The sequence below is a fragment of the Peromyscus eremicus genome, chromosome 23, assembly GCF_949786415.1.
Source record: "Peromyscus eremicus chromosome 23, PerEre_H2_v1, whole genome shotgun sequence".
In the NCBI taxonomy this organism is placed as follows: domain Eukaryota; kingdom Metazoa; phylum Chordata; class Mammalia; order Rodentia; family Cricetidae; genus Peromyscus; species Peromyscus eremicus.
The window spans coordinates 41,028,742-41,054,882 of NC_081438.1; the positions used below are offsets into that span (position 1 = coordinate 41,028,742).

General features: G+C 46.4%; 1 protein-coding gene across 1 annotated transcript in view; it reads right to left on the bottom strand.

The window, feature by feature from the left end:
- Positions 1 to 6,076: 6,076 nt before the first annotated feature.
- Positions 6,077 to 26,141, bottom strand: part of Stard13 (StAR related lipid transfer domain containing 13) — a 170,113-nt gene continuing 150,048 nt past the window's right edge. Inside the window, exons 8-14 of the mRNA XM_059249337.1 lie at positions 21,656 to 21,854; positions 16,595 to 16,805; positions 15,893 to 16,007; positions 14,819 to 15,040; positions 14,092 to 14,309; positions 10,517 to 10,693; positions 6,077 to 8,340 (exon numbers count right to left, since the gene is read on the bottom strand). Coding sequence (XP_059105320.1) covers positions 8,223 to 8,340; positions 10,517 to 10,693; positions 14,092 to 14,309; positions 14,819 to 15,040; positions 15,893 to 16,007; positions 16,595 to 16,805; positions 21,656 to 21,854 — 1,260 coding nt within the window. The 3' untranslated portion in view covers positions 6,077 to 8,222. The remainder of the gene's footprint in view (positions 8,341 to 10,516; positions 10,694 to 14,091; positions 14,310 to 14,818; positions 15,041 to 15,892; positions 16,008 to 16,594; positions 16,806 to 21,655; positions 21,855 to 26,141) is intronic.

The window sequence follows — 26,141 nt, forward strand, 5'->3', positions numbered from 1 at the left end:
ACCCCTTCTTGTTGTAATGGGTCCAGATTCAGAGTTCTTTCATCACCAGGGCATGCTACCCCTCCTGACCAGCAAGGAGATGTATAGTACAGGAGGGAACAGCGATCCCGGCAATTGCCTGTTCCATGCTTGTTTGGGCTGTGTTCTTGGTGATCACGTCAATGTCCTCCTTTTGGCCAGTGCTCAGCCACCCTGGATCGGGCAGCACCCAGATACGGTGCTTTGTAGTTTTGGGCATTAAGGGAGCGCACTGTTTTGGTTTTGAAAGTGCCTTCCCTTAGGTTGGTTAGCTGAAATTATAAACTTACATACTTATTCCCCATCAAATGGAGAATAAGAGAAAATAGCATGTCCTAAAGCAAAGGGACAGAGGTCACTGTGGATTAGTATCAGTGCAGGGAAGGCAGGCAGTGAGAGATGGACAGCGTCATCTACAGGCTCTCCAGTGACCACAGGTGGGAAAAATCCTGGCCGGGATGGGTGGGGCTTCATGTTCCTGTTCCCGCACAGGTGGGCATGGCAGTCGGAGGCGTTTCTTTTAGTCCAGTTTAAATATCTACCATTAAAGCAAGTGTGTGTTCACTTCTGTGTCTTGGCTCCAGATTGCTCTGACACAGGTAAGATATCCTGTCTCCGCCTTCCTAGGCGTCACCCTCACCTCTGGGTGGTCAGAAACCTCACAGGAAGCATTCTCGTTATTCGTGGGCTTTGCTAGCTAAAGCGATCTTATAGTTCCTTAATAGTGCTTTCATGGATGTTCACAGATACCCCCAGAGTGTCAAAAAGCTCCTCACCCAAGCTGAGGAGGAAGCATGCGTGGTGAAGTTTTTGCCATGCAAGCATGCAGATTTGAGTCCAACCTCCAGCAGCCACACGTGGGCACTCACACAATAGCACACAAACGCACACAAGTTGGCCACAAACACTCATGCTCTGCCTGCTTTTTATGGGTCTTCTGGTTTTTAGGTTTCATGGTATAAATACATTCTATTTAATGCTGTTCTTCCCCCACCCCAATTTTTGGTGTTTTTGGTGGTAATATCAGCGACCAACACATCTAAAGTGCCGTCTGGTGTTGCTACGTGCAAGAAGGTTTAATGTGCCTTAGATGGAAAACTATGCATATTAGATAAGCATCCCTACAGACTAGAGTCCAGGTGCTGTGAGCCACAAGTTCAGTGTTGATAAATCAACACTTGAGCACAGACAGTAAAAGAAGAGGTTTACTAGCCCATGAAGCAAGGCTGCTCCAGAAGCAACATCTACTGTGGATGATAGAGCCATGGAAAAGGTGGAAGAGCAGCCAGATTTCAGCTCAGGAGATGACAGTATCAAGTTGAAGAAGCGTAGTAAGGAGGTGTGGGGGTATGCACCTGTGTCTGCAGAGTTCCCCCCCCCCCCGCTTTTTTGAGACAGGGGTTCTCTGTGTAGCCTGTCTTGGAACTTGCTCTGTAGACCAGGCTGGCCTCGAACTCACAGAGATCCACCTGCCTCTGCCTCCCAAGTGCTGGGATGAAAGGTGTGTGCCACCACCGCCCAGCCTGTATCTGCAGAATTTAAGAGGTTGAGGCAGGAGAATCACAAGTACAAGGCCAGACTGGGCTGCTACTCGGTCTGGCCTAAAAACAAGACAGGACAAACCACAACAAAGCTCCCAGCCAACTAGACTGTCTTAGTCAGGGTTTCTGTGCTGTGAAGAGACACCATGACTACTTTAACTCGTAAAACGGGGCTAGGTAATAGTTTCAGAGGTTTAATCTGTTATCATGGTGGCGTGCAGGCAGACATGGTGCTGGAGAAGGAGCTGAGAGTTCTACATCTTGATCCACAGGCAGCAGAAACAGTCTGTGTCCCACTGGCCAGACTTGAACTCATAAACCTCATAGCCCGCCTCCGCAGTGACACACTTCCTCCAACAAGCCACACCTCCTAATGGTGCCACTCCCTATGGGCCAAGCATCCAAACACAGGAGTCTATGCGGGCCATACATACCTATTCAAACCACCACACAGACACAAAAGGCATGGGAAGTGGGGAGAAGGGGGAGGAGCACTGCTGCTGGGCTAGGGGCTGGCGGTGAGGGTACCAGGGCAGCTCTCTCCCAGCATGGTGAAGCACTGGGTTTGATCTGCTAGGTTACCCACATCCCATGAATTTTACAGTCCCATTAGCTCATTGGTCAGGGCCAGTTTTTCTTGGCCATTGCTTTATAATAAAGAAACACTGCAGATACAGTCAGTATACAAAGGATATATATTAAATAATGTCTTTATTAGAAACACAGTAAAACAAGGTTAGCCATTGATGGGTTGACACATATGACCAAAGGCTCGTAGGAACTCCGCCCCATGTTTCCCTTCAGAACAGGCTTGGTACTCAGTAATCCAAGGTTTGCAGAGCATTTGCAAACACAATCTCAAATAATAATGAGCATCGATGGTGCACGACCATCTCTGTACCATGTCTGTCTGTACGCGTGTGTCCTGGCATGGGAAATGTGGGGTGTCTTTGAGTTTGGTAGAGACCTTTGCTCTTGCCTCAGATGGGCGTTAAGTCAAGAATTAGGGTGCTGGCTGCTCACATTCACAAAACTTTCACTGAGTCAGTGGCCTTCAGGGTCTTGTCTCGCTAATTTGAAGAATGAAATTCACAGACCACAGAGGGTAAGTTTTAGGGAGATGTTTGTTACAGATCAGTAGGTGGGGACTAAAGAGAGAAAGAGCTGGCAGAGAGCAGGGCCCCAGGGATGCAGGATGAGGGACCATTGAGTTGTCGGTCTGGGAGCTTTTAAAAAGACTTAAGGCAGAAACTAGGGAGGAGGATGAGCCGGTCAGTCCAGTTGGCCCAGCCACAGGTGTCCAGGTGCCTCCTCTAAGTAGGTCACCTCCTCATGCATCACTTCCAGGCAGGCATAAGAGGTCACAAGAGACCAGGTGTAGCATGAATCTTAGAAGGTCTTATTAATAAAATCAAACCTGAGGCCAGTTATTGGGGTGAATGCTGGAAAATCAGAGAAGCAGAACAAGCCACAGCTTCCTCACCTTGCCAGTTCCTCAGCTGATCCTGTTTCCTCAGACTGGAAGCTTCTTAGTCTTCATCCAGAATGAATCTCAGCTGAACTGCTGCTAGAAGCCTAAAAGCTAAACCAGCCAAATGCTTCTAGTTTCTGGTCTTCACGCCTTATATAACTTTCTGCTTTCTGCCCTCACTCCCTGGGATTAAAGGCGTGAGTCACCATGCCTGGCTGTTTCCAGTGTGGCCATGAACTCACAGAGATCCAGAGGGATTTCTGCCTCTGGAATGCTAAGATTAAAGGCGTGAGTGCCACCATTTTCTAGCCTAAGTATCTAGTGGCTGTTCTGTTCTCTGACCCCAGATAAGTTTATTAGGGTGTACAATATTTTGGGGAACATAATACCACCACAACCAGGGAACCACAACTCTGTTCTGGTGCTCCTGGCCTGCTGCAAGGTTATTTTTGGAATTGTTGCTTTGGGGTGCCTGCCCTACCTGGCTGGTTTTTATCTCCGGTTGTAGACGGTTCCACTCCCGTTCAGTGCTGGTGAACCGGCGCTTTCTGCCACCCAACGGCCTTTAGAGCCACAGGTGTGTGAAGGCAGCAGAGGCCAATCGGGAGAGATATCTCCTTTCAGTAAACAGAATGAAATCTCTGGCCTGGCAGGGGCCTGGCATTCGAGTTGGGCGAGTCAGTCACCTGGCTAAGGGACCCCCCCCCCCAGAAAGCAGGACCCCCTTTGGCCATGCTAAACCGATAGGAGGGATCGTTATCGCTTAATGAGATACTGTACTTTCCTTACCAAGAATTCCCAGCCCCAGCACAGTCCTCCAGAGCCGCCACAGGGCTCTCTTGGGTCAGCTTGCCTCTCAGAAAACTGTAAGTTTCTCTTCAGAAGCTGCCAGACCCTAGACGAGCCTTCTCGGGCACTTTTGTTGTTTGTTTGTTTGTTTGCTTTTTCTCTATAGCTTCTTCCCCACCACATGCCGCTCATCTGCCAAGCGGCTGACCTCCAAGCCAGCTTTAGAAAGGCATGGCTCTTTCTCTTTTTATTTTTTTCCCTCCATCTTCTCACCTTCCAACCTCCAACTCCCCTAAACCCCAGGGCGGGATGGGGGAGGGCCGTGGGCAGCTGCTGAGATTTATATCTGCCTCCTTGGGGTTTTTCTAAAGTATCCTCAAGCAATCTTTTGCATTCATTCTTAAATTCTTTTATTATGAAGACTGAGAGTCCTGGAGGGGACCCAGATTTCTCCAGTAACGTGTGGTGAGTCTCTTTTGAGACTCCCTCACATTTTCAGTAACAGTACTGGGAAGGGAGCATCAACTGTGTGCCGGGAGGATGTGAGGTAATCTCTGACGAGGCGTGGTGGCTGGGATTATCTGATGGGAGCTGCACGTGATCCACGGCTTTCCAACAGCGCCAGGATTCAACGGTGGTTTTTATTCCTCTTGTTAGCACAACAGCACACATTCGTGTGACACTCCACTTGACCTGGGGAGGGGGTCCTCTTTTTACCCTTTGCATTAGGTCCCTGAGAACTCTCAGTTGTTGGTGATCAGATATCCAAAGACCAACAGTTCCATGCCTTAGGGCTTCAGGGTTAGAATGAAGTTAGAACTAACATTGGGACCTGTGCTTCCCAAGAAACGTTTGTGCCCTGTGCTTGCGAGAGTGAGGATGCAGTTTGTGTTACCATTTCCCACTTGGAAGATGAAAATGGGCTGTTAAATTCTTCCTTTGCTGATGGGAGCAGAACCTCTGAGTAATGTGTGCCTACGGAGGGTCGCAGCAGGGGTGGGGTCAGTTCTTCTCATGGGCTCTGTGTCATCACCCTGCTGTGGCTTCACAGACTTGTAGTAGAGGGGCTGGGGACATGGCTCGGTGGTTAAGAGTGCTTACCGCTCTTGCAGAGGACCTAGGTTCACATTTCAGCACCCACATCGGGTGGCTCACAACTGTCTGTAACTCCAGTCTCAGAGGTCCCAATGCACACAGGCCCTCACAGGAATCTGCACATAAACTATTCAGGCACACACATAATAAATACCAATAAACAAAGAAACCTGTAAATCAGGCTGAAGTGCCTGCTGGCTTAGCTAAGAATATTCATGTATGTATGTATGTATGTATGTATGTATGTATGTATGTATGTATTTATAGAAGGAACAGGTACAAGGTTCAGAGTTGTTAGTGACTATGTATGCTTCATTTCTTGTCCAGTTAACAAAAGTAAAACATAACTAATGAGTTTACTACTTGATTAAAATGAAACAAATTTGTTTTATAACCTCCAGATTAAGCTGAGTGGTGGTATCCCATGTCTTTAATCCCAGCACTAGGGAGGCAGAGGCAGGCAGGGTCTCTGAGTTCAAGGTCAGCCTGGTCTACAAAGCAAGTTCTAAGACAGCCAGGGGATGCAGAGAAATCCTGTCTCAAAAACAAACAAACTTCAGATGAAAGAAATATGAATTCTATGTTACTTTAATGCCTTAGACCCAAGATACCTAGTATTTAAAGATTAATTTGTATTATTTTAATAATTTTTGTTAATTTTTTCATACCATATATTCTGATTTTTTTTTTTTTTTAAATCGTACTCTATCTCCTCCCCCAACTCTTCCCAGATCTCCCTTTTTAAAGTACGTGTGTCTGTTGCGTGCGTGTGCCTGGAGGCCAGAGGTGAGAACTGGGTCATCTGGCATTGGAGGTAGAGGCAGTTGAGAGCCACTGTGTGGGTGCTGGGAACCGAACCCAGGTCCTCTGGAAGAGCAGCAAGTGCTCTTAACACTGAGTCATCTCTCCAGCTCTGACACCCAACATCTAACCTGTCAATTGTCTGTTGACATCTTTGTGTTTGGAGTCAAAGGAGCTAACCTCATGGAAAACTGTCTTCTAGAGAAGTCTTCCTCATGAAGCACGCTTTCTACTGACAGAATCAATCATGAGAACCCACATGTATTTTATAGAAAATAGGAAATATTTAATGTATATAAATTTATCTGCCTTGGCAATTATTTACAACTGATGATTGATACCAACAATTGAGGTAAGAATATACATGAGGTATAAATATAATATTTAAATGCAAATATTTTATTTCCATCGGCAAGATAACAATGAATAAAATACTGTGGCATTGTATTTTGACAAACAAAGCTCACTGCATCATTTTTCTCCACTCCCTTTTCCTTTATTTTAAAGACGCATCTTGTGGTTAGCAGAGGTGCTGTGATTAGTATGTGCATAAAATTGAAAAGTCAGGTTAGCTGGAAGAGAAAGGGGGTGAGAAACACAATCACATCATTTTATTCAGTTTTAAGCATTCCCTGGGTCTTTCTTTCTCAATGTGTGTCCTTGAGGCCAGCAACCTGCATCCCTTGGGCTCATTAGAAATACAGAATGTCAGGTCCACCCGGACTGCCTGGATCAGAGCATTTTAACAAGGTCTTCAGGTGATTCCCAGTGTGTGCTAAGCAAAGATGCTCCTTGGGAAACAATGCCATTCATCCCGGGTGCCCATCGCTGGAGCAGGAACAGTGTGGAGCCGACTAAGCTCCATTGATGACCTTACCAGTACGTAAAAGGTCATCCAGCATGGTGTGCATGACGTAATGGCAGCAGTGAAACTGTCCAGTCCACAGAGCACTGCCCAGTGACCTGCATTCTGACTGACACTCTCCCAGGCAGACATGAGAATGAAAAATTCCTACCCTGATTTCCCTTGTGCCACACCAGACATACAGAAAACATCTTTAGTCCTCCCAATAAAATGATTGCACACCACAGATAAAACACTGAATTAGTGTGTATAATACAACAACCACCCTGAAAAGACACATTTGTTTTTGCTTTTCTTCTAACAACAGTTGCTGAATTGGGTTATCAGTCTCTGTCCAGACAACCTAAGAAAATCTCCCCTGGAAGCCAGACATAATAAGTTATCTCTCTACAGATGTTGCATTACAATAAAAATAGCAAATCCATTCTCACTTTTGCTCAGTCTGTACAATAATAAATAAGGTTGGGGGTCAAACACATGGGTGCTGGAGCTGGCTAATGAAGAAACATAGGATTGATACATCTGCCTGTAATTCTGACAGATAACGAATGATACAGTTTTGGTCTTTTGTTAATTTAAAACCCTGTCTTTTAAATTGCAAGATTTTTAATGGATTAGATTTTAAGAGCGTCATCTATAGGATAACTCTAAATTCCCTGAAGCTGTGATGACTCTGGACACTTGATGGACCATCATCTCACTTGGTCTGGTGTCCAGAGTCAAAGTCAGTGCAAGAACATGTTGAATCACTGTGGCCGTATCGGCCACTGGTCACATAGATCACTAAACAGCATTATGAGAACTCTCTGAGTCTTGAGAGGACGTGGGGGCTCCCTTTAGCTTTGTGGACGGGCTCCACTGTTCACCCCGATGTAGGGGTGGGGGGTACCAGTTCTGTTTCAGTCCCTGGTGCCAACTGCAGTGGTCACCTGACATCTCACTCAAATTTCACAGAGTGGGCCCGGAGGCAACGCACAATCTAGCCTTGGATTTGGCAGTAAACTCTCTATCTGTTGCTTTGTGTTAGAGAGAAGCAAATATTATTTCATTCAGTTTATCTCAACACCCCCACTCCAGTTTTTAAACATCAGAAATAAGAGGCCAACATGTGGAAGAAGCTTTTAACGCTATTTTTCTTTGGCTAGCTGGTCTTTGGGTTAGCGTGGGAAGGCTGACAGACTACACGTGTCACGCCTTGGTGTTTGACAGCAGATTCTGCTCAGCTGGTGGGACAGGAGGGACACGGGGTCTTTTGCAACCTGGGAAGTGCCATGTGAGGAGACTCACAGAGTCAGACAATTATATATAAAACCATATTTTACATATATACAGCAAAGGGAGATATACACACACATGTACAAATGCTACAGTACATTTATTTACAGCTAAAACACGCTTCTTAGAAGCCTTTAAATAGCAAATTAGGCAATGCGTAAGGAATAGCCCATTTAATTTTAAGCAACATAGATAAATGTCCAAGACGTTGTATTAGTAGGGATTAGCCATCTCCCGGCAGGTTAGGAACATACTCTGTGGCCTCCGGTTCCCACCGGGACAGTGTTTCCTTCTCCTTGTACAGGCCCCACACCGCGGGTTGGTTTCCCTTCCGGTTCCCTGAGTTTGACGTCACACTGGGGCCAGCTCAGATTTTTGTTTCTGGACCCTCAGCAATGAGAGGCTGGAAAGAGTTTCTGATTCTGGCAACTTCTGCAGCACAGAGGTGTCCGAAGCCTTTGCTGTACCATTCCGGGGAGTGACCCCTGTGGGGAGAGAGCAGAAGGAGGTGGGACACCTGTCAGGGGATAGGGCTGCCCTCTGGGTCATCAGTACCCTGGCAACAGCTTGTGGCTGCAGCCTCACGGGTCTGAGGACCTCATTGTCCCCCCGCATTTTGTCACCAAGCATTCTGTCTTTACAGTTCATCAGGTTCTTCAAGATGACACTAAGTTCTCAAAGTGAACAGGAAGACTCATACTGAATCTAGAATTCACCAAAAACCTACAATAAGCCGGGTGGTGGTGGCGCACGCCTTTAATCCTAGCACTCAGGAGACAGAGGCAGGCAGATCTCTGAGTTCAAGGCCAGCCTAGTCTACAGAGAGAGTTCCAGGACAGTCAGGACTATACAGAGGAACCCTGTCTCAAAAACCAAAATCAACAACAAAACCGCACTGAATTATATCTACCTAAGTACAGAATTCAGTGTTAGCATCTTGAATGCCTTAAAGTGTTCAATTCAATTTAAACTAGGGACATGGAGGAAACAGGCATACAAGAAACACAACAGGGCCTGAAGAGAAGGCTCAGCCAATGAAGAGTTTGCTGTGGGAACTTGAGGATCCCAAGCAGCAGTCCTCAGCACCTGTGAAAAAAGCGGGGTGTGGCAGAAACAGGAAGTTTTCTTGAGGCTGGATGGCCAGCCAGTCTAGCCAATCAGTGAGCGCCAGGTTCAGTGAGAAACTATGCCTCCCCTCCACGCCAGGCACCCAAAGGGAGCTACCGAGGAAGACACTTAGAAGTGACCTCTGCTTGGCCATCTGCTTCCACATGGGCACATGTACATATGAACATGGACACAGGCATATGCTACATACACAAGAATCAAAATAAATAAAAAAGAAACGTAAAAGAATAGAATTCCTGTTTACTGAGCCTGATGTACCTGTGTGTTCTGTATGCGTTCTCAAAATAGGAAATAAGGACGACACCAGGGGATCCAATGACCCTGCTACTGGGTACACATCCAGAGAAAATGCAGTCAGCATCTCCACATTCATGCCCCCTGCAGAGTCATTCATAAAAGCCGGGATGTGGAATTAACCTAAGTGTTCAGCGCTCAGTGGGCAAATAAAGCAAACGTGGCATATACATACATACATACATACATACATACATACATACATACATACACACACACACACACACACTTCTGCCTGTCTGTCTACCTATCATCTGTCTGTCCGTCTGTCTATCTGTCTGTCTATATCTACCTGATAATTCTTAGTCTTAAAAAGGGAGATGCCCTCTTTTTGCCACAATGACGAAGCTGAAGGATATTCTTGTGTTCAACACGATTAGCTAAGCACAGAAGGCTAAGAGCCGCATAGTCTTACTTCTGCGTGGAGTCTGAAAACGGGGAAATCGCGGAGTCAGAGGGTAGGATGGCGCCGACCAGAGACTCTAGACTTGGGGTTGGGGAGATAAAAGTTGATCACATGAGGCCGCATCCCAGTTTGGCTGCAGGCTCCAAGCAATCATGATGAGTACAGTGACTTTTCTCATCGTGAATTTGAAGGTTTGTGTACCTGTATGCTGTCATCAGCACATAGTAAGGGATGTCTCCACTTCTTTGACCGCTGACTAAGTTTGTCTGCTGGGACTTGCGTGCCCCTCTAAAATGTATTACAGGTGGCTTTAATGAGTAGTTACCTCACTGTGCCAGAGAAGAGCCAGAAGTGTTTTGGGAGCCTCTATTGATTTTCATTCTAACACTCCGTTCCCTGACTCTACCGACCATCCGTCCATCCCCTTCCACAAGGCTGGCTTGCTGGCCTCCATGAGTGACCGTGTGCTATTTGGGTGACTGTAGGGGAAGCATGTTCTTAATCATTGCTGGATATTTTCATACTTTGACCTGATGATTCTGCCATGTGGACCTATGTCAAAACATCCTTGCGTATGCCACAAACACCATTACAGGTTTGCGAAAAGAAATGCATAAATTAGAAAAAGAAAACGAAGAGCAAATTCTAAAGGCTAAATGTCAGCATTTTAGGAAATGGGGAGGTGGGAGACCATGGTGTGTGCTGGTTCACAAAGGTGAGGACACAGACGAGCGGAAGAAGAAACGGAGCGACAAGCAGCGTTCACGTGCACACAATACACCAGCTGAGGCTCACGGGAACTTGGTCTGCCAACACCCAGTGTGACCACTTACTTCAGGTCTATCCTGCAGATGTGGGTCAGCCTGGACTTGCCAGAACCACATGGCTCTATCAGGTACTGAGAGTCCATCACCACCGCGCGCACTCCGCCCATCAGCTGGGCTTCTTCATGCTCCACAGACAGGGACACCAGGGTGCACATTCCTTTGGGCAAGTCGGTCTTCCAGGTCCTGGAGTCAAACAGGCTGTGCTTCAGAGTGATGGCAAGAGAGACAGGAGGCCCCAAGCACACGGTGGAACTCACATGCAAATCCGCCTGCCCCCAACCTGGGCTCCAGCTCCAATGCTAGGCACTTGGATTAAGCTAATGGTCTCCATGAGCTTGTGTAAAGTTTACAAAATGAGGTTCAAAGGACAGATACCAACCTCCCGCTCAGAGGGTGGAAGCTCCTGGACCTGGGTTTGGAATTGAGCCCCATCCTCGTCTCCCGAAGCCCCCGCCGATCATCAAAAGGCCACCATTAGAATCAGCATGTGCTCACTCAATTGTTCTGTTTGTCTGTTGAGCACATCCATGTGCCGGGCCTGAGAGGCCGTGAAGGGCATGAAGATGCATACACTCTAGAAGGAGCCCTGAAGCCGGTGTGGGAAGTGCAGTGTGTGTCTATGCAGAGCTGGGATCAGGGGCCCAGGCAGGGGAGGAATACAGGGAAGGCTTCCTGGAGGAAGTGATGAAAGTTTTAGCAAACACAGGATCTGCTGATGCCTACTTGGAAAGAAATTGAGCCTGTGTTGTCCTGATAGCTTTGTTCAGATAGCTGAGTAGCTCTTGAGTGGGAGAAGAAATGAACAGTTAATTCGTGTCCAGACGGAGACATAGGAAGGTCATTACAGCTGAGTAGCGGAGAGAGCATTCTAACTGGTACATGGAGGGCATGGGTCCCCGTGGATGCAATCAGATGCTGTCCTCAGATTAATCCACTCTCGGGTTATCTAGTTAACGAGTTACCGGAGGAGTGGCTTTTCCGTGGAAGCAGCTTTCTGTGGTAGGACTGCTCTGCCCTGCAATGTCCTTTGCCGCTATGACCTGGAGCTCTCAGCCGGCTCAGCCTCCTCTTGAGAGGGGAGTACATATCTACTCTCCATCGGAATCACTGCTTCCGATTGTTCCATTATAAACAACAGAAAAGAAGCTAAGACACTTGATGAGAATTTGGATATAAGGAAGTCTGGCGTGTCAGAAAGACTATGTCTTAAACCCTGCCTGCAAGTTCCTCTTCCCTCCTCCCTCTCCTCCTTGAATCAAACAGGGAGTTTCTGCTGGCCTGAACCAGGTCTGGCGCATGGCGCGCTAATCCTGGAGCACCACGGTCCACCTACTTCTCCTTTAAGCCTTGGGCTACACTGAGATTCCACCCTTCCCATCTCCTCGCATTATTTAGTCCCTCTAAGACAAGTCAGCTTGAATCCTTTGTTATTTACTGACTGTCCCCGGAGAACATAAAGAGGGGACAGCTTAGTGGATGAAGGAGCATACACACAGGAACTGAGTTCAGTCCCCAGCATGGCATAACAGCCAGGCATGATGGTGCACACTCAGAATCCCATCACTGCGGAGGTGGAGGCAAGATGTTCCCTGGAGCTTCCTGGCCAGTCCGCTCAGCCTACTACCCCAGGTCCCAAAGACAGATTCTGCCTCAAAAATAATGAAGTAGATGGCTCCTGAGGAACAACATGCAAGACTGACCTTTGGCCTAGGCACACGTGTGCAGGCATGTGCACACACACACACACACACACACACAATCTCACACACTCACTCATATATGTGCACACACTCTCATGCATACTCTCTCACACACACTTTCACACACTCAAACACATACTCTCTTATATACACACTCTCACACATATACACACACTTTCACACACACACAGTCTCTCATATACTTTCACACATACATTCTCTCTCACACACACACATACACACACACACCCTCACATACTCTCTCACACATACACACACACACACAGTCTTTCACACACTTTCACACATTCTCTCTCTCTCTCTCTCTCTCTCTCACACACACACACACACACACACACACACACAGTCTTTCACACACTTTCACACATTCTCTCTGTCTCTCTCTCTCTCTCTCTCTCACACACACACACACACACATATACACACACACACCCTCACATACTCTCTCACACATACACACACACACAGTCTTTCACACACTTTCACACATTCTCTCTCTCTCTCTCTCTCTCTCTCTCTCTCTCTCTCTCTCACACACACACACACACACACAGTCTTTCACACACTTTCACACATTCTCTCTGTCTCTCTGTCTCTGTCTCTGTCTCTGTCTCTGTCTCTCTCTCTCTCTCTCTCTCTCACACACACACACACACACACAAATCTGAACTCTGAGTGGAGACCACGAGGAGCCTGCTGCTGCCCACCACGGCCCTCCTCGGAGCCAGAAGCTCTGGCTGGCATGAGGTATGACGGAATAGTCTGCAGTAGGCAGCAGGCTGGAGGGATCACCGTGGAGACAGAATGAGGGAAGTTCAGTGCAGGGACTGCCCATCTCTGCAGCTTCAGTCCTGGACATCACTGCTTTCTGCTTGTGAGTGGGAGGGTTACGTTTTCATACCACAAGATGAGTGATGCCCTAATAACTGGCCAGAGGCCACCCCAGCTGCTGGGATACATATTTATATTTATATTTAGGAGAAATGGACCTTAAAAGTTAAGGTCCCAAGGATCCAAACCAAATGCACAAAGGACACATGAACAGTCAGCTTTGGCTTGCCCTCCAAGCTCACCTCAGAAGGCAACTATTTCAAATATACATTTGGGGATTTCGCTAGAGAATCCTCTTACACTGCTGATCCCCGAAGAAGAGATTGTTTAATCGTGTTTTTAATAAAAAGGATATATTGCTCTAATTACATTTTGTTCATGGTCTTAACTCTTCCCCAACCCCTGCTCTTGCTCTGAAATAGTGCATTTCTGCTGTGCAAACTTCCTGTGATTGGCTGAGCATCCTCCTCCTCCAAGGCCAGAGGGCAGGGATTTGGGACTAGCCTTTAAGCCCACCAGAAACCATATTTCAATGGCAGACACAGGGCTCAGGAGGCTTTGCCAAGACTGAATTCTAATGGAATGCCCGGTGTCTCTGCACACTGGGACTTTCAGGGCTGAGCGGGTGAATTTCCACACATCACCATTAGTTGCGAACACGTGAGGTCACACACACTCCCATCTTCAAGTTCTCCAAGATGAAGACAAAACCATGAGAAAAGCCAATTGGCTTTGATTTGCATAATTTGGCAGACAAATCCGACAAACAGCAGCTATTCTGGGCCACTGTTCTGAGGATGTGAGTGATATTCGTGGCCTGATAAACTGTGGGCACCACGGGGGAGATGGGCCATTGGAGAGCTTGGGCGGAGCTGTAAATAGGTGAAGATGCTGGAAGTCAGGTGTAAACAGGGCAAAGTCAGAGGGGAGGAGCTTAGAGCCCCAGGGCAGGCTGGGAGGACTCGGAAAAGTGTTTTCCCTTGCCTTTGGGGCAGGACCTCATTTCATACACCACGGAGTCCAGGTTACCTGAGAACCACGAAGTCTCTGGAGGGATGTGGGGCCATGCTGTTCAGCACGTACTGGTAGACTTCTGTTTGCCTGTCCAAAGTCTCCACAACTTTCCACTGCACGAAGTCCTCATCCCATAGGTGGCGTTCTCTCAGCACTCGGTTCAACACCACGGACGGTGGGGCCTCTACCTCCACCGACGCCTTCCACAGCTTCAGTGGGTTCCCGTCCCCCACCTTGGCAAAGACACGGGCAGAAGCTGAGGAGATTACTAAGGGGCCACCCAGCCCTCCCCTGCTGTGCCGGGCATTCCAAGCCACAGCTGGTTATATAAAGTGAGCCGGTCACACTGCACCCAGAGTTAAAATGCAAATACTTCAGTCCTCAAGCTGACGAGGAGAAGAATGATAATCAAAACAGCCACAGCCACAAACACACTCGAGTGGCGTGAGCCAGACGTGTTCTAATCCACTTGACTTTTATGTAGTTCTCCTCAGACAGGCACTCTTAAAGTGTTCCTCTTTGCAAGTGAAAAAATGCTGGACATTGGTTTTCCCTGGCATCACACAGAAAAGAGCACAGACCGACTAGGATCCAGCATCCCTGCCGTATAGCCTAGGCTCTGATGAGAGTGCTGTGGGTGGCCTTTGAACAGAGCTTCTGAATGGCACCTGGGCCTTACCTGTTCCAGCAGGTGCTAAGTCCCATGGGTAAGCACACATTCTGCAGCAGAAGCGAATCTTACCTTTTTGAAAGCAAGGTCTGTGTTGTCGAGGCTGGAACATGTGACCCACCCTTTGAATTTCTCCCTCGCTTCTTTCTGGAGGCCTTGGACAAGATGTTCCAGGTATGTGTGGAAAGTTGCCCCGCTCTCTGCCAGCTGTGTTCCCAAGTCTTCCAGGCTGGGGGCATGGATTTCAGCCTCCAAGTAGGAGCTCCGAGACTGGACCACCATCTCATGTGGAACCTGATCCAGTGAATGCATGAAAGAGCAAAGCCCTGAGCTAGAGAAGTTCTGAGGCTGACAGAGACAAAGTCAACTCTCTACAGTCAAGGGTGAGCATGGGCTGTGGGACATCCAAGATCAGGTCTAAGGATAGGAGGGACCTTCCTAAAGTTGGGAGACATAAATAGGGTTTGTGAGCTTATGATTATTATTCAAGAACACTGGAAAGCCTTCCTGATCACGTGTTCCTCTTCTCTTTTTATTCCATTTGGCAGAGTGGGCTCAGACAGCATCACTCATTCACACACATTGACACATGGAGGGAAAACACAGCCATGACTCAGACATGTCTTCACTATTTGCAGTACAGCTCTCCCACTGACAAATGCCAATGTTGCCACAGAGGGTGCCAGGCGTCCCATCCACTTGCCTCTGTAATGCATGTATGGCTATAGTCCTAGGCTGTCAATGATTCTAGTGACAAGGATTACTCCATCGTACTCAGGCACACGTGCATACACACACAGAGAGAAAGAGAGACAGAGAGACAGGCAGAGAGACAGAGAGATAGAGGAAGACTCTAATCAAGTCTAATCAAGGCAAAAATAAAATATTTAATTTTCTGAAACTTGAACCTTGAACCTGGCAAAGGAAGGCAATTGAACTGTCTGCATGAAAAGCTGTCATCATGGTGAGCCCCAAGTGCCAGTGACTGCCAGAGCCTGGACTGAAGAGCTAGCTCTTCATAACTCCTGGGGCAGAGACCAGAGCTGCAGTGCACACTGCTGTCATCAGAAAATGGAGCGCAAAGAGATAAGAATCATAAACGGGCGGCCGTTCATTCCCAGCCTGCCCCTAGTTCCAAGCCCTCACCTCAAAGAGTCGGTTGCATTCTGTGATCATGTGGGCGAGCCCCTGGGCTGCTGCTAGATTTTCATTGAGGTCCTTCTGATCCGGCTTCCCGGTGGCATATTTCTTTTGGATGACTCTGTAATTGAATATGAATGCGCTAAGCAGATCCCCAGCCGGGGTATGCTGGGATACCCAGATAGTCTCATCTGTTTGCTGTTTATCCCCAGATGAGGCCCAGACCCCAGGCTTTCTCCTTTCCAAATTAAAACCAATGACCACACATCTCTAGATGCTCCAAGGCAGGCTGGCAGGCTGACAACGCACAACCAAAAGCCATGGAAAAATACAAAGACAGGAAGAGCTGAAGGTGGAAAAACTATTGGTTTTCTCCACTTGAAACCGCTCAACTGCAGGTTCCTGTGCGTTGTCTTTTAAATATAGCCTTTTAAAACCAAGGATTGTAAAATTCCTTTTTATGTATGTTCCTTCCCCTTCCCAAGTAAATAGAATAAAATCCAACTTCTCTGGCTTTCTGGATCTCAACTGACATCCTTCAGGGCTACCTCAGGGGTGCCATGAGCCCCAGCCCAGGGATGAGGGTGCCTCCTAGTCTTCTGTCTGAACTCTACCACGAGAACACTTTTGTTTTATTTTCCTGAAGAGAATGGACGTTGGTGGGGAGACCCAGTTTGGGAACGAGGGCCAACGCTGAGGAAAACTCACCTCGGCGAGCTTTCTTTCTTCAGTAAGTTGAGGTGAAAGAGGGAGGGGGCCAGACACACGGCCAGATTCATGGGCGTCATCTGATTCTCTTCCACCAAGTTCACCACATCGTGGAGGAAGCACAGGAGCGTCTGCAGGGCCTCCCTGTTCTCGTCCGCCAGCAGCAGGATGGCTGCCTGCACGGCCTGCAGCCGCTGTTCTTTGGGGACGTCTGAAGAGAAGTGGGCATCAGGTTGTCAAGAGGGATACAGCAGGGAGAGTCAGCAGGGACGAATGCAGGAGCTCCCCTTCCTGACAGAAAACACTCAGGGACATCAACAGTAGCTAACCCGAGAAGTCCCAGTGAGGGGCAGAGCTGGAACACGAAGCTCATCTGGGCAACCTTCAGAACCCATCTGAGTGTCCCAGAGCTACTTGGAGACACCACACTGGCTTCTCACACTCTGAGCACCAGGCTCTGCTATCTAAAGATGGTCTGTTTTAGTGGAAGTCGGTGATGGGATGGAGCTCTGTTAACCTGGCTTCTCTCTTGCTCACCTTCTCTGCCAGGCAGTTCCAGGGACAGCCATGGCTGGGTGGGACACACTTGTGAAAGCCACTGGGTAAAAGGACAAGGACCTACCCTTCCCCACCACAGTAGAGCCGCAGACCATGCTGCTGGAGTGGTACAGTAAACGTGAGCAATGAACGGGTGAGCTGTTTGCCCTTCACCAACCCTAGGGAGCCAGTGCCTCAGTGGTGAGCATGGTAGATCCTTCCTGTCCCTACAAGTCACCAGGGCTCAATTTGGAGAAGGTACTGATCTGACTTTGAGTGGTCACCCAGTGTGAGGGAAAGGCATCTCAGCTTCCCTCTGAAGGTGACTCTTGTGGTGGTGGGCATTGACTACATAGGCCTAAGAGGCAAATAGCTCAAAAACACAAAGTGAAAAACAGAAAAACCACAACACATTGGGAATGACGGGCTGTATTTTGCTGCCCTTCTGGCTGTGTTTGGTTCATGATCATTAAGGTTTGATTCAAAGACACAGACAGGAGCTCACTGGTGAATACGGCGGTCTTAAAGAGCCACGCCTGGGAGCAGAGGTCTCCATAGTAGGGTGTTTACACTCCTGAGGTTTGGGGCAGCATGCTCATGACAATCCCTTGAAATTTCAATTGTGCCGTATAATGTACACACTCTCTCACTGTACATCTCTGTGTCTTTAATGTGCTAAAAAATAAAGAGCGCACACTCAGATATCCATTACTGGTAGAGGTGCATGATAGAAAGAATTGGCAATGGCTGAAATGGGCCCCTCCCACTGATCCAGGGATGAACCTTCTGGGCTCATACCAAAGGTGGTCTCCTGGTTCCTCTTTCCACTGACCGCTTTAGGGTCATTGTAAACCAGTTTAGGCTGACGAGACCAGGAATGATGCTAGGATCTTCTGTGAGGTCCATGTTGTCTACGAGAAGACACACATGTCCAAGGAGATGCTTGGCTCTCTCTAGTCGCCTCGGAGTGTGACTTTATGGAGATGTGGTAATTCTGCATAAGTTGTGGCAGCTGTACTGAGACTGAAGCATTCCTTACGCACACTTAGTCACAGTCTGACATAGAGTGGCAGAGACAGTGATGGCCGAGCACCACTGGGCTATAGGTTTACCCAACACTGGCATGGTTTAACTCCATTTTTCTTTCTGGCACGTGTACTAATAAAACGTTCTTATTGTTAAATAACTGTGTGTGTGAGATTGGTTCTGCTTCAGCATTATAACTAAGTCTTTCAATACCCGATGGTTCTTCAGTTCTTACCAGATCCAGTATAAAACCCTTGCCCTAGTTCTTTTTTTTTTTTTTTTTAAAGATTTATTTATTTATTATGTATACAGAAGAGGGTGCCATCTCATTACAGATGGTTGTGAGCCACCATGTGGTTGCTGGGAATTGAACTCAGGACCTCTGGAAGAGCAGCCAGTGCTCTTAACCTCTGAGCCATCTCTCCAGCCCTTGCCCTAGTTTTTAATGCCACTTTCGTGTGACCCTGGCCTCCTAGATTATCAGTGTCTCCTGGTGTAGTGTTGTACATTTAGCATTTGTACAGGACAAATCCTCTGCACACTTCTGACACAGGCTCCTATCACTTGCTGCATCCAGAATGTGTCCCTTCATAATGACCCCCAGCTGTCATCGTCTCCAGCCAAGTTCCTGTTGCTCACCCCAACCTTCGTGGATCTGTCTTTGGGAGCTTTTTTAGTTTTTATTTTTGGAACGGGTGCTCTCTAACTGGAGTGCGGTCATTTATGATCCGGTCTCATCTCCCTCCAGTCTAAGATCCCTAAGAACAGACAGTGAGTGAGGGTCACACAGCCTAAGCTCTGCAGCGCTCAACACAGCCCTGCTCTGTAAATGTTTGCTCGGATAAAATGAAGCCCTGCTTTGATCTGGCTTCTTGGTTGCAGGTCTAGGCAAGAGCCAGAAAGATATTTATCTCTTGGAAATGATTTAGTTTTAGCTGTAGATAGTGTCAACTTCAACCCAAGGACTGATTAAATGTAAATACTATATCCACAAGGAGGTCTAATTGAAAAATAGAAACTGACCTCTTCCAGAAACATCACCCACTACAAGCATTTTTGGGGGGCTCCTGTATCACTAATTCAGCTTAACCTATTCACTTTGACAAAGTAATATTTGTTTAGTGTGACATCCCTTTATTCTGTTCTGATAGGTGGTACTTAGAATCCTCCCTGAATTTGTAATATTATGCACTTAAACACATTTGGTACAGAGTGTCAAGAGCAGGGCCTTCAGAGTGAATCAATTCCATCTCGGGACCCACTTGAGGCATATTTTGATGTAAAAATCAAGGTCTGTGGGCCAGAGTCATTTCCCCCTAAGAACTGATACCTGGGCCACGAAGCTCATTGCCAATTTGTTATGATATCATTATCCTACTGAGAGAAGACCTGCATGCTCCTTTCTAACGTCTGCCTGGGTAACTACATTTAGCAGAATGGGCTTTTAAATCAATTGTTCTTCTCATTACTACTTTAGCTATAGTGGCTTAGTGAGGAACTACTGACTTAATGTCACTTGAAATCTTCCAAATGAAACCATAAGTTAGCCGAATTAAGTATAACCTTGATTTGGTTCGGTTACATTTCCCCAGGTAAAATACATCTGCTTCTTGTTTGTTTCCAGTCTTTATAATACATTCGACTCTGCATCGACTATCAAATTTTGTATCAAAGAGAATGTTTACCTCCCCCAAATTAAATTAGGTTTATTACACACACATACCAAATTCTATTGGATCCTTTTTTTGTTTTAAATATATTAGAAATACATTGGAAATTAGCTTGAGATTGTATACAAAGACGTACTGAATAGGCATATATATTGATGTTGGGAAGGTATACTCAGACACCAACAAAGCATGACATGGAGAGGTCCATAGCAAACTGCTGGAAGCCATCCCAGGTGGTGGAGAGGTCCGCAGAGGGTGTGAGGAGTTGGCGGGGAAGGAAGTGAGCCAGGCTATGGTGGTCAGAATCTTGTAGCCTGACTGACTAACAGCCAGAATGTTTATTTATACAGAATTTAGTAAGCAGGGATACATTCATGATGTTCCAAAACATAGATCATATCATTCTTGGTTTTGGACAGTGTTTCACTTCCTTTTGCTCATCTTTTAGTCATCATCAATACACTATGACAGAACAGAATTATCATTTCCAATCATTTTCCTCAAGTTTTGACATCATTAATAAACAGAATTATCATTCTTACTTGTTAACCCCATAACCCAATTTTTAAGAATCTAGAGGCATGTGACAGCCTGTTCTCAGGCTCATAGCTTTGGTTGTTTCAAGGACACTAGACCAAAACAAAATCTTCAACCACCCTGGGCATTTTGCCATGTCCCAAGCAGTGTATTATTAACTCTTAGTGGTCAGTGTCCAAGAAAAATCCTCAGGCCAAACCTGCTGCAGTTATTATTCTAATTCTGACATAATACAATCAATGTTCACATTTATGTCTTTATAGAACTTGTCTATATGTCTAATCCTGGCATTTTGTTGTTCCTTGGTCATATGACATTATAGTGGCTCTGCATGAACTAACTTCTAAGAGAGGGAGGTCCTAACACCTCATACTTTTATCATCTTTCCACTCCATACTTTGCTCATCAATATGTCTCTGTGTAGGGCAGAGGTATATGTCTGAGTGTACAGTGGGAAGAGGCTTGTAATCTGAACTGTGGCCAACTCCTCTAGCCCACCGGATCTTGTTGACCTTTTTGAGTTTGTTTTGAATAGCTTATTCCTGTGAAAGTACAGGGACAGATGTTTCAAGAATGTCTCATAGCCTCATGAAGAGACCTCTGGCTTCTTTATGTGTCACAACCTCCAAGGCGTAAGGAAGACCTTCAAGTAGATAAGGATATCTCCCTCAAAGCAGGAGGGGCAGTATGTTCAGGACTGTCCTAGGGAAGCTTAGAAGCAACATTCCTGGGAGAAGGCATAAATGATTCATAAGGAATTTTCCATCAATCCAATATCCCCAAATTGTACAAATATTAAAAGTGCCCCAAGTATGTAATAGGTGGAGATGAAAACCAAAGGCGGCCATCATGAGGCTCAGCTCTGCTGGATCTTTGTCAAGCAGCTGTGCTGGCTTTATAACTTCTGCCATTCCAGTCAGATACGGCTGTGCCAGCAAACTGAGCAAAGGCTATTTCTGAAGAGGTAGGATTATAACTTTTATATACTTCTTCACAGATCCATGAATTACTTGTATAATTAAAAGTCTTTTGCAGGGCTGGAGATATGGCTCTGCAGCTAAAATGCTGACTGTTTTCACAGAGGAGCTGGGTTCAGTTCCCAGCACCCACATGGTGGCTGACAACCATCTGTAACTCCAGTTCCAGGGTATTTGACACCCTCTTCTGGCCTCCATGGGCACTGCATGCTTGTGGTACACATACACTCATGTAGACACACGCATACATAATAAATAAGTCTTTAAAATTCCACCCTTTTGATGGTTGGGCACACTGTGTCATTGCTACTTACACTGATAGATGTGGAGGAAGGTCTCGCTGAGCTTGTTGGTGAACAGGGGCTCGGGGAGGTCCCGGAAGAACTGCTTTACCATGTCTGCTACATCATACGCAGACTGGTCTTCGTAGCTCACGTTCTCAGGGAAGTTCTCGTTCATTTGACGCAGAGCATGGATTCGAGACTTCACTCCCGACTTGCGGAAAAGACCCACCTGAAATGAGTCACAGGGATGTGTAAGCCAAGTCTCCTTTTTCCTCACAACTTCCTCCTCAGGGTAGGAATCCTAGATGTGCAGAGGAGGCCTGGGGCCAGGCTGGATAAGCTGGGACTCCACCCTATCTCCACAATCCTGAATTTCCAGTATAGCTACGTTAGGTAATAGTCAAACACTGACTCCCTCTCCTATCAAATAAAGACATGGATAATATCCCACCCCACAGAGCTGGAGCCTCAATGTCCAAACACATGTGGATGAACTTTCCGAATTGTAAACTCTTAGAACAGCAGAGTGTAATTTTACTCGTTTTTTTCAACAAGTATCCATACAAGGCATTCTTATACTACAAGTCATTAGTGAGCAGAGAAAGAAAAAAATTCTCTCTCCTTTAACATTTGAACTTTTGTGGGGAAATTTTGAAATAGTTTTTTTTTTTGTTGTTTGTTTTGATGGGAGGTTTAGTCAAAATGATGTGCTTGGAGAATGGCAGCATCTCAGAGACACAGGCATATCCCTTTGGGGGTGAGTCTCTGAGGAAAAGGCTTCTAAAACAAAATATTAGAAGCACATATTCTGAGTACCTCATTTGATTTTCTTTCTTTGAAATACTCAGCACCTGTGATGTGTGTTCCTCACATTATGCCTGAAACTTTACATGATCAGTTGGGGGTGGGCACGACTCCTTCCTGGGTGGCTTTTTGTAGATAGTATCATATGAGGAATGTAAAAGAAACGGATGGTAAGTAAGAAAAAACTCTATTTTAAAAAAAGTATGAAATACTTGGTAGAAATTCCAGTTCCTCCAGGTTCAGCATTTCATGGAATTAAATATGTGCTCCAGGTTGTACTTAATGCTCGAAATTATGTTCTGCTCATCAACTCCGTTGATTTAAATCAGCCGACTGCATGAAAATGTGAGGCTGAGCTCTGCACTCAGAGTGAGGCAGGACCACTGCCAGCTGTGCGTGCACACTTACGTACAGTTGTGTACCCTTCTGCAGAAGTAATTTTTATTTTCTCCTTGGCTAAAGACTATGGATTATGAGGCTGTTTTCTTGAGACCCCAGACCCATTTCTTACACCCCATCACAGCCTTTCATCTTTAGCACTTAGACCCCTTGCTGCCTGATAAACATAGTGTATGAGCATAGTAAAAAAAAATGCCTTTTAGACATGTAAAAACAGCCTAGTCAGGAAACCCACTACACCCAAGGCTGCACCTGATAACTAGAACCCAGTGACATCACTCACTCAAGACAACCAGACAGTCCTAGAACCCCATGACAACCACTGGACGGTCTATAAACAGAGACCAAGAGCAATGTTCTGCTCTGCACATCTGGAGAGACACTACCTTGTCTCTGCTCCTGGAGAGTCTCCCCCAGGATCTGGACCCGCGAATTAGAGACTTCTGTTAGAGACTGGACCTGACCTTCAGCTAAGGTAAGACACACAGAAATACAGGTGAGCGGCCTTGAGGACCGTAGTTAGGAATTTAGAGTGTGAACCTAGTATGATGATCCTTAGCATAATAAAATCCAATTTTTGTAATACTAACTCTGCATGCCTACCTTCTTGCTTGCAACAATTAGCAATAAGATACCAAAAATATAAGGACCTTAAGAGGGACAAGTGAGGTGAGCAGAGCCCTTATGGTACAATGAAGATCCCGAGAGGAATCTGGAAGATAAAGTTCAGTCACCTCTAGGAGCCCTCTACCCCGGACTTGCCCTATCCAAATCACAGCCGAGCTTTCCTTGGCTTAGATACATGAGCACTGAATTCTCAACACCCAGCCTTTCAGTTTCTGCTTGCCATTCTCCTTACTCCCCAGTGGCATACAGATTAGCTCACTTCTTTGAGAGCAAGGTGGAATGTTCCTGAGAGGCTGGACAGATAATCAGTGGCAAGTGGGATCGGCCATTATTCTAACCTAGATATCTGGAGAAACACATGAATATAGTTGTCATACTAACTCTGGTGTCTCTTGTTTGTTGCTATAAATGAAAGCAACAGTATTATTATTACTATTATACTACAGGAACGATGGGAAAATTCCAAGCCATTGTTAGAGAGTTTGTACATGTCAGCTGCATGATCACAGGAGAAATTAAACATTGCTACATTCTCTGGTCATAAGAACGGAATTCTTAGGTATAGCTCTTTGCATTCCAGGGCTTATCACCGAATTCCACAGATCAAGATATTCAGGCAGATTGCTATTTAATGTGCTAGTTGCTTTGTTCCAAGTTTGCAGTGTCTAGAAAATGCCATCTTTAGCTATATTTGGATGGTTCTCTGCAATGAAATCTAGAGAACATTTATTTTTCCTGGTCTGGCAAGTATTTCAAATTGCATCACAGTGCACAGGAAGAAAGCATGCATTGTTAGTAACAAAAAAAAGAGATAAAGATAGGTAGCAGGGGCTTATTGACGTGAGATCCATCTTCGATTTCCTTACATCCCTGAGTCTGTGTAATTTTGGAAGGAGGCTCTGAACTGTGTACATCTCAAAGCTGTACTAACTACACTGGTCTTCACAGGTCACAGTGCCCTGAGGAAGTGTCCTTAAGTGTGACTCACAACTGTTTGTCCTCGTTTAATTTTTTCCCCTCAAGCAGAGCAGCATCGATCAGGGTCTATAAAAGGAGTGCTTGTGTAGCTACTGCCCAGTCCAGCCCTTTGGCCGACTGCATCTCATGGCCCCTTGGGAATCTGCACACATGTACGTCCTGGATGCTTCTTTGCATTGTTTGGTTCCCAAGTTTCTTGTTTTGGAAAACACGGTGATTTCAATTATTTCCAATCTGTCCAGGGCTCTCTAGCTGCGGGCTCCGAAGTGCCCCTTCTAACTCCGAGCTCGCAGGCTGTCTGGAGAGTCATAGGGGATTGATTCATTCTGCTTCAGATTCTGACAGAAACCTCCTCCTCTGTCCTCACCTCCCAGAGGATGTGGGAAATATCCCTGGGTTCTGTGGGTTGTGTTGGAAGCCTAGAAGAAAAATTGCTTTCTACTCTTAGTAAAGGCAAAGTGGCTCAGAAAAAAAAAGAAAAAGAAAAAAAAAACAAAAAAACAAAAAACAAAACCCGGTTTGGATTCTAGGTACAGTAGCTAAGAATGGTCCAAAAAATGCAGTCTTTAAGAAGACACCAGTGAGCTGAGGAATGAAGAAACCTAGGAATTTCTGTTGTCTGACTCTTACTTTTCTAAGTGAATGAGGTGGTGAATTCCCTGATGTCTGAGGACTGGGGTTTCTGTTAGTTGCAGTCAGCAGGACCTAGACAAGGTAAGAAGGCTGTCCTCCCGAAGGTGTGGTAGCTCTGAGCCAAGGGAGGGGCATCTCCTATCTGTGAAGGACCTGTGAAGGAAAGCTAATTGCCAACAGCTTCCAATGCAATGATAAAATTGCATTTTGGACCTAAGATGCTGTGTTCTAAGTAAAGAACAGAAAGTGGTTTTGTTGTTGTTGTTGTTTTAAGAACACTCTCCACATTCCTTCCAAGGAGAGGTAAACCAGGTCTTCCAGATCCTTATGAGAGAGATCCAAGGAGGGTGACATGTGTCCCGGTTACTGCTATGTCTGTCACAAGTGGGTGGGCAACCTGCGTAGTTGTACAGGGACCCACAGCCTGTTGAAGGCTCTGTTGTCAGTTTTGACATTCTCAAAAGTTTGTGAACAAGGAGGGGCCTGGAGAGATGGCTCAGCGGTTAGAGCACTGGCTGTTCTTGCAGAGGACCTGGGTTCAGTTCCCAGCACCCACACAGAGGCTCTCAACCATCTGTTCCAGGGGAGCTGACTCCCTCTTCTGGCCTGAGTGGACATCAGGATGGTGCACATACACACACACAGGCAAAACAGTCATATAATATAAGATACAAATGACTAAATCTTTTAAAAAATAAAGAAAAACAGAACGAGGAATCCTCCATTTTCGTTTTGTACTGGGTTCCAGAAATCACACAGCAGGATTGCTCTTCACTTGCCTTCAACATACCTCCAATAGTGTCGTTAGGAGGTAGCTGGTGCTCCGCTGTGAGAAACCCACTGCTCCAGCACCTCTCCTGCCTGAGAGCCCCTCCCTCACTGACAGAAGGACGAATGGCGAGCGTCCCTTTGGGTTTCTTTCATTCATTTTTTTCTCTTGTTTTCAGTTCCTAAACCCAGCTACCTAAAAGCCAGGGCTCCAGGAGTAGTTTATACAGAAGGTCCCGGATCATCCTTCATTGGGTCTCAGGTAGTCAGCTGACAACGTGATGAGCAGACCGCAGGGTAGAGAACA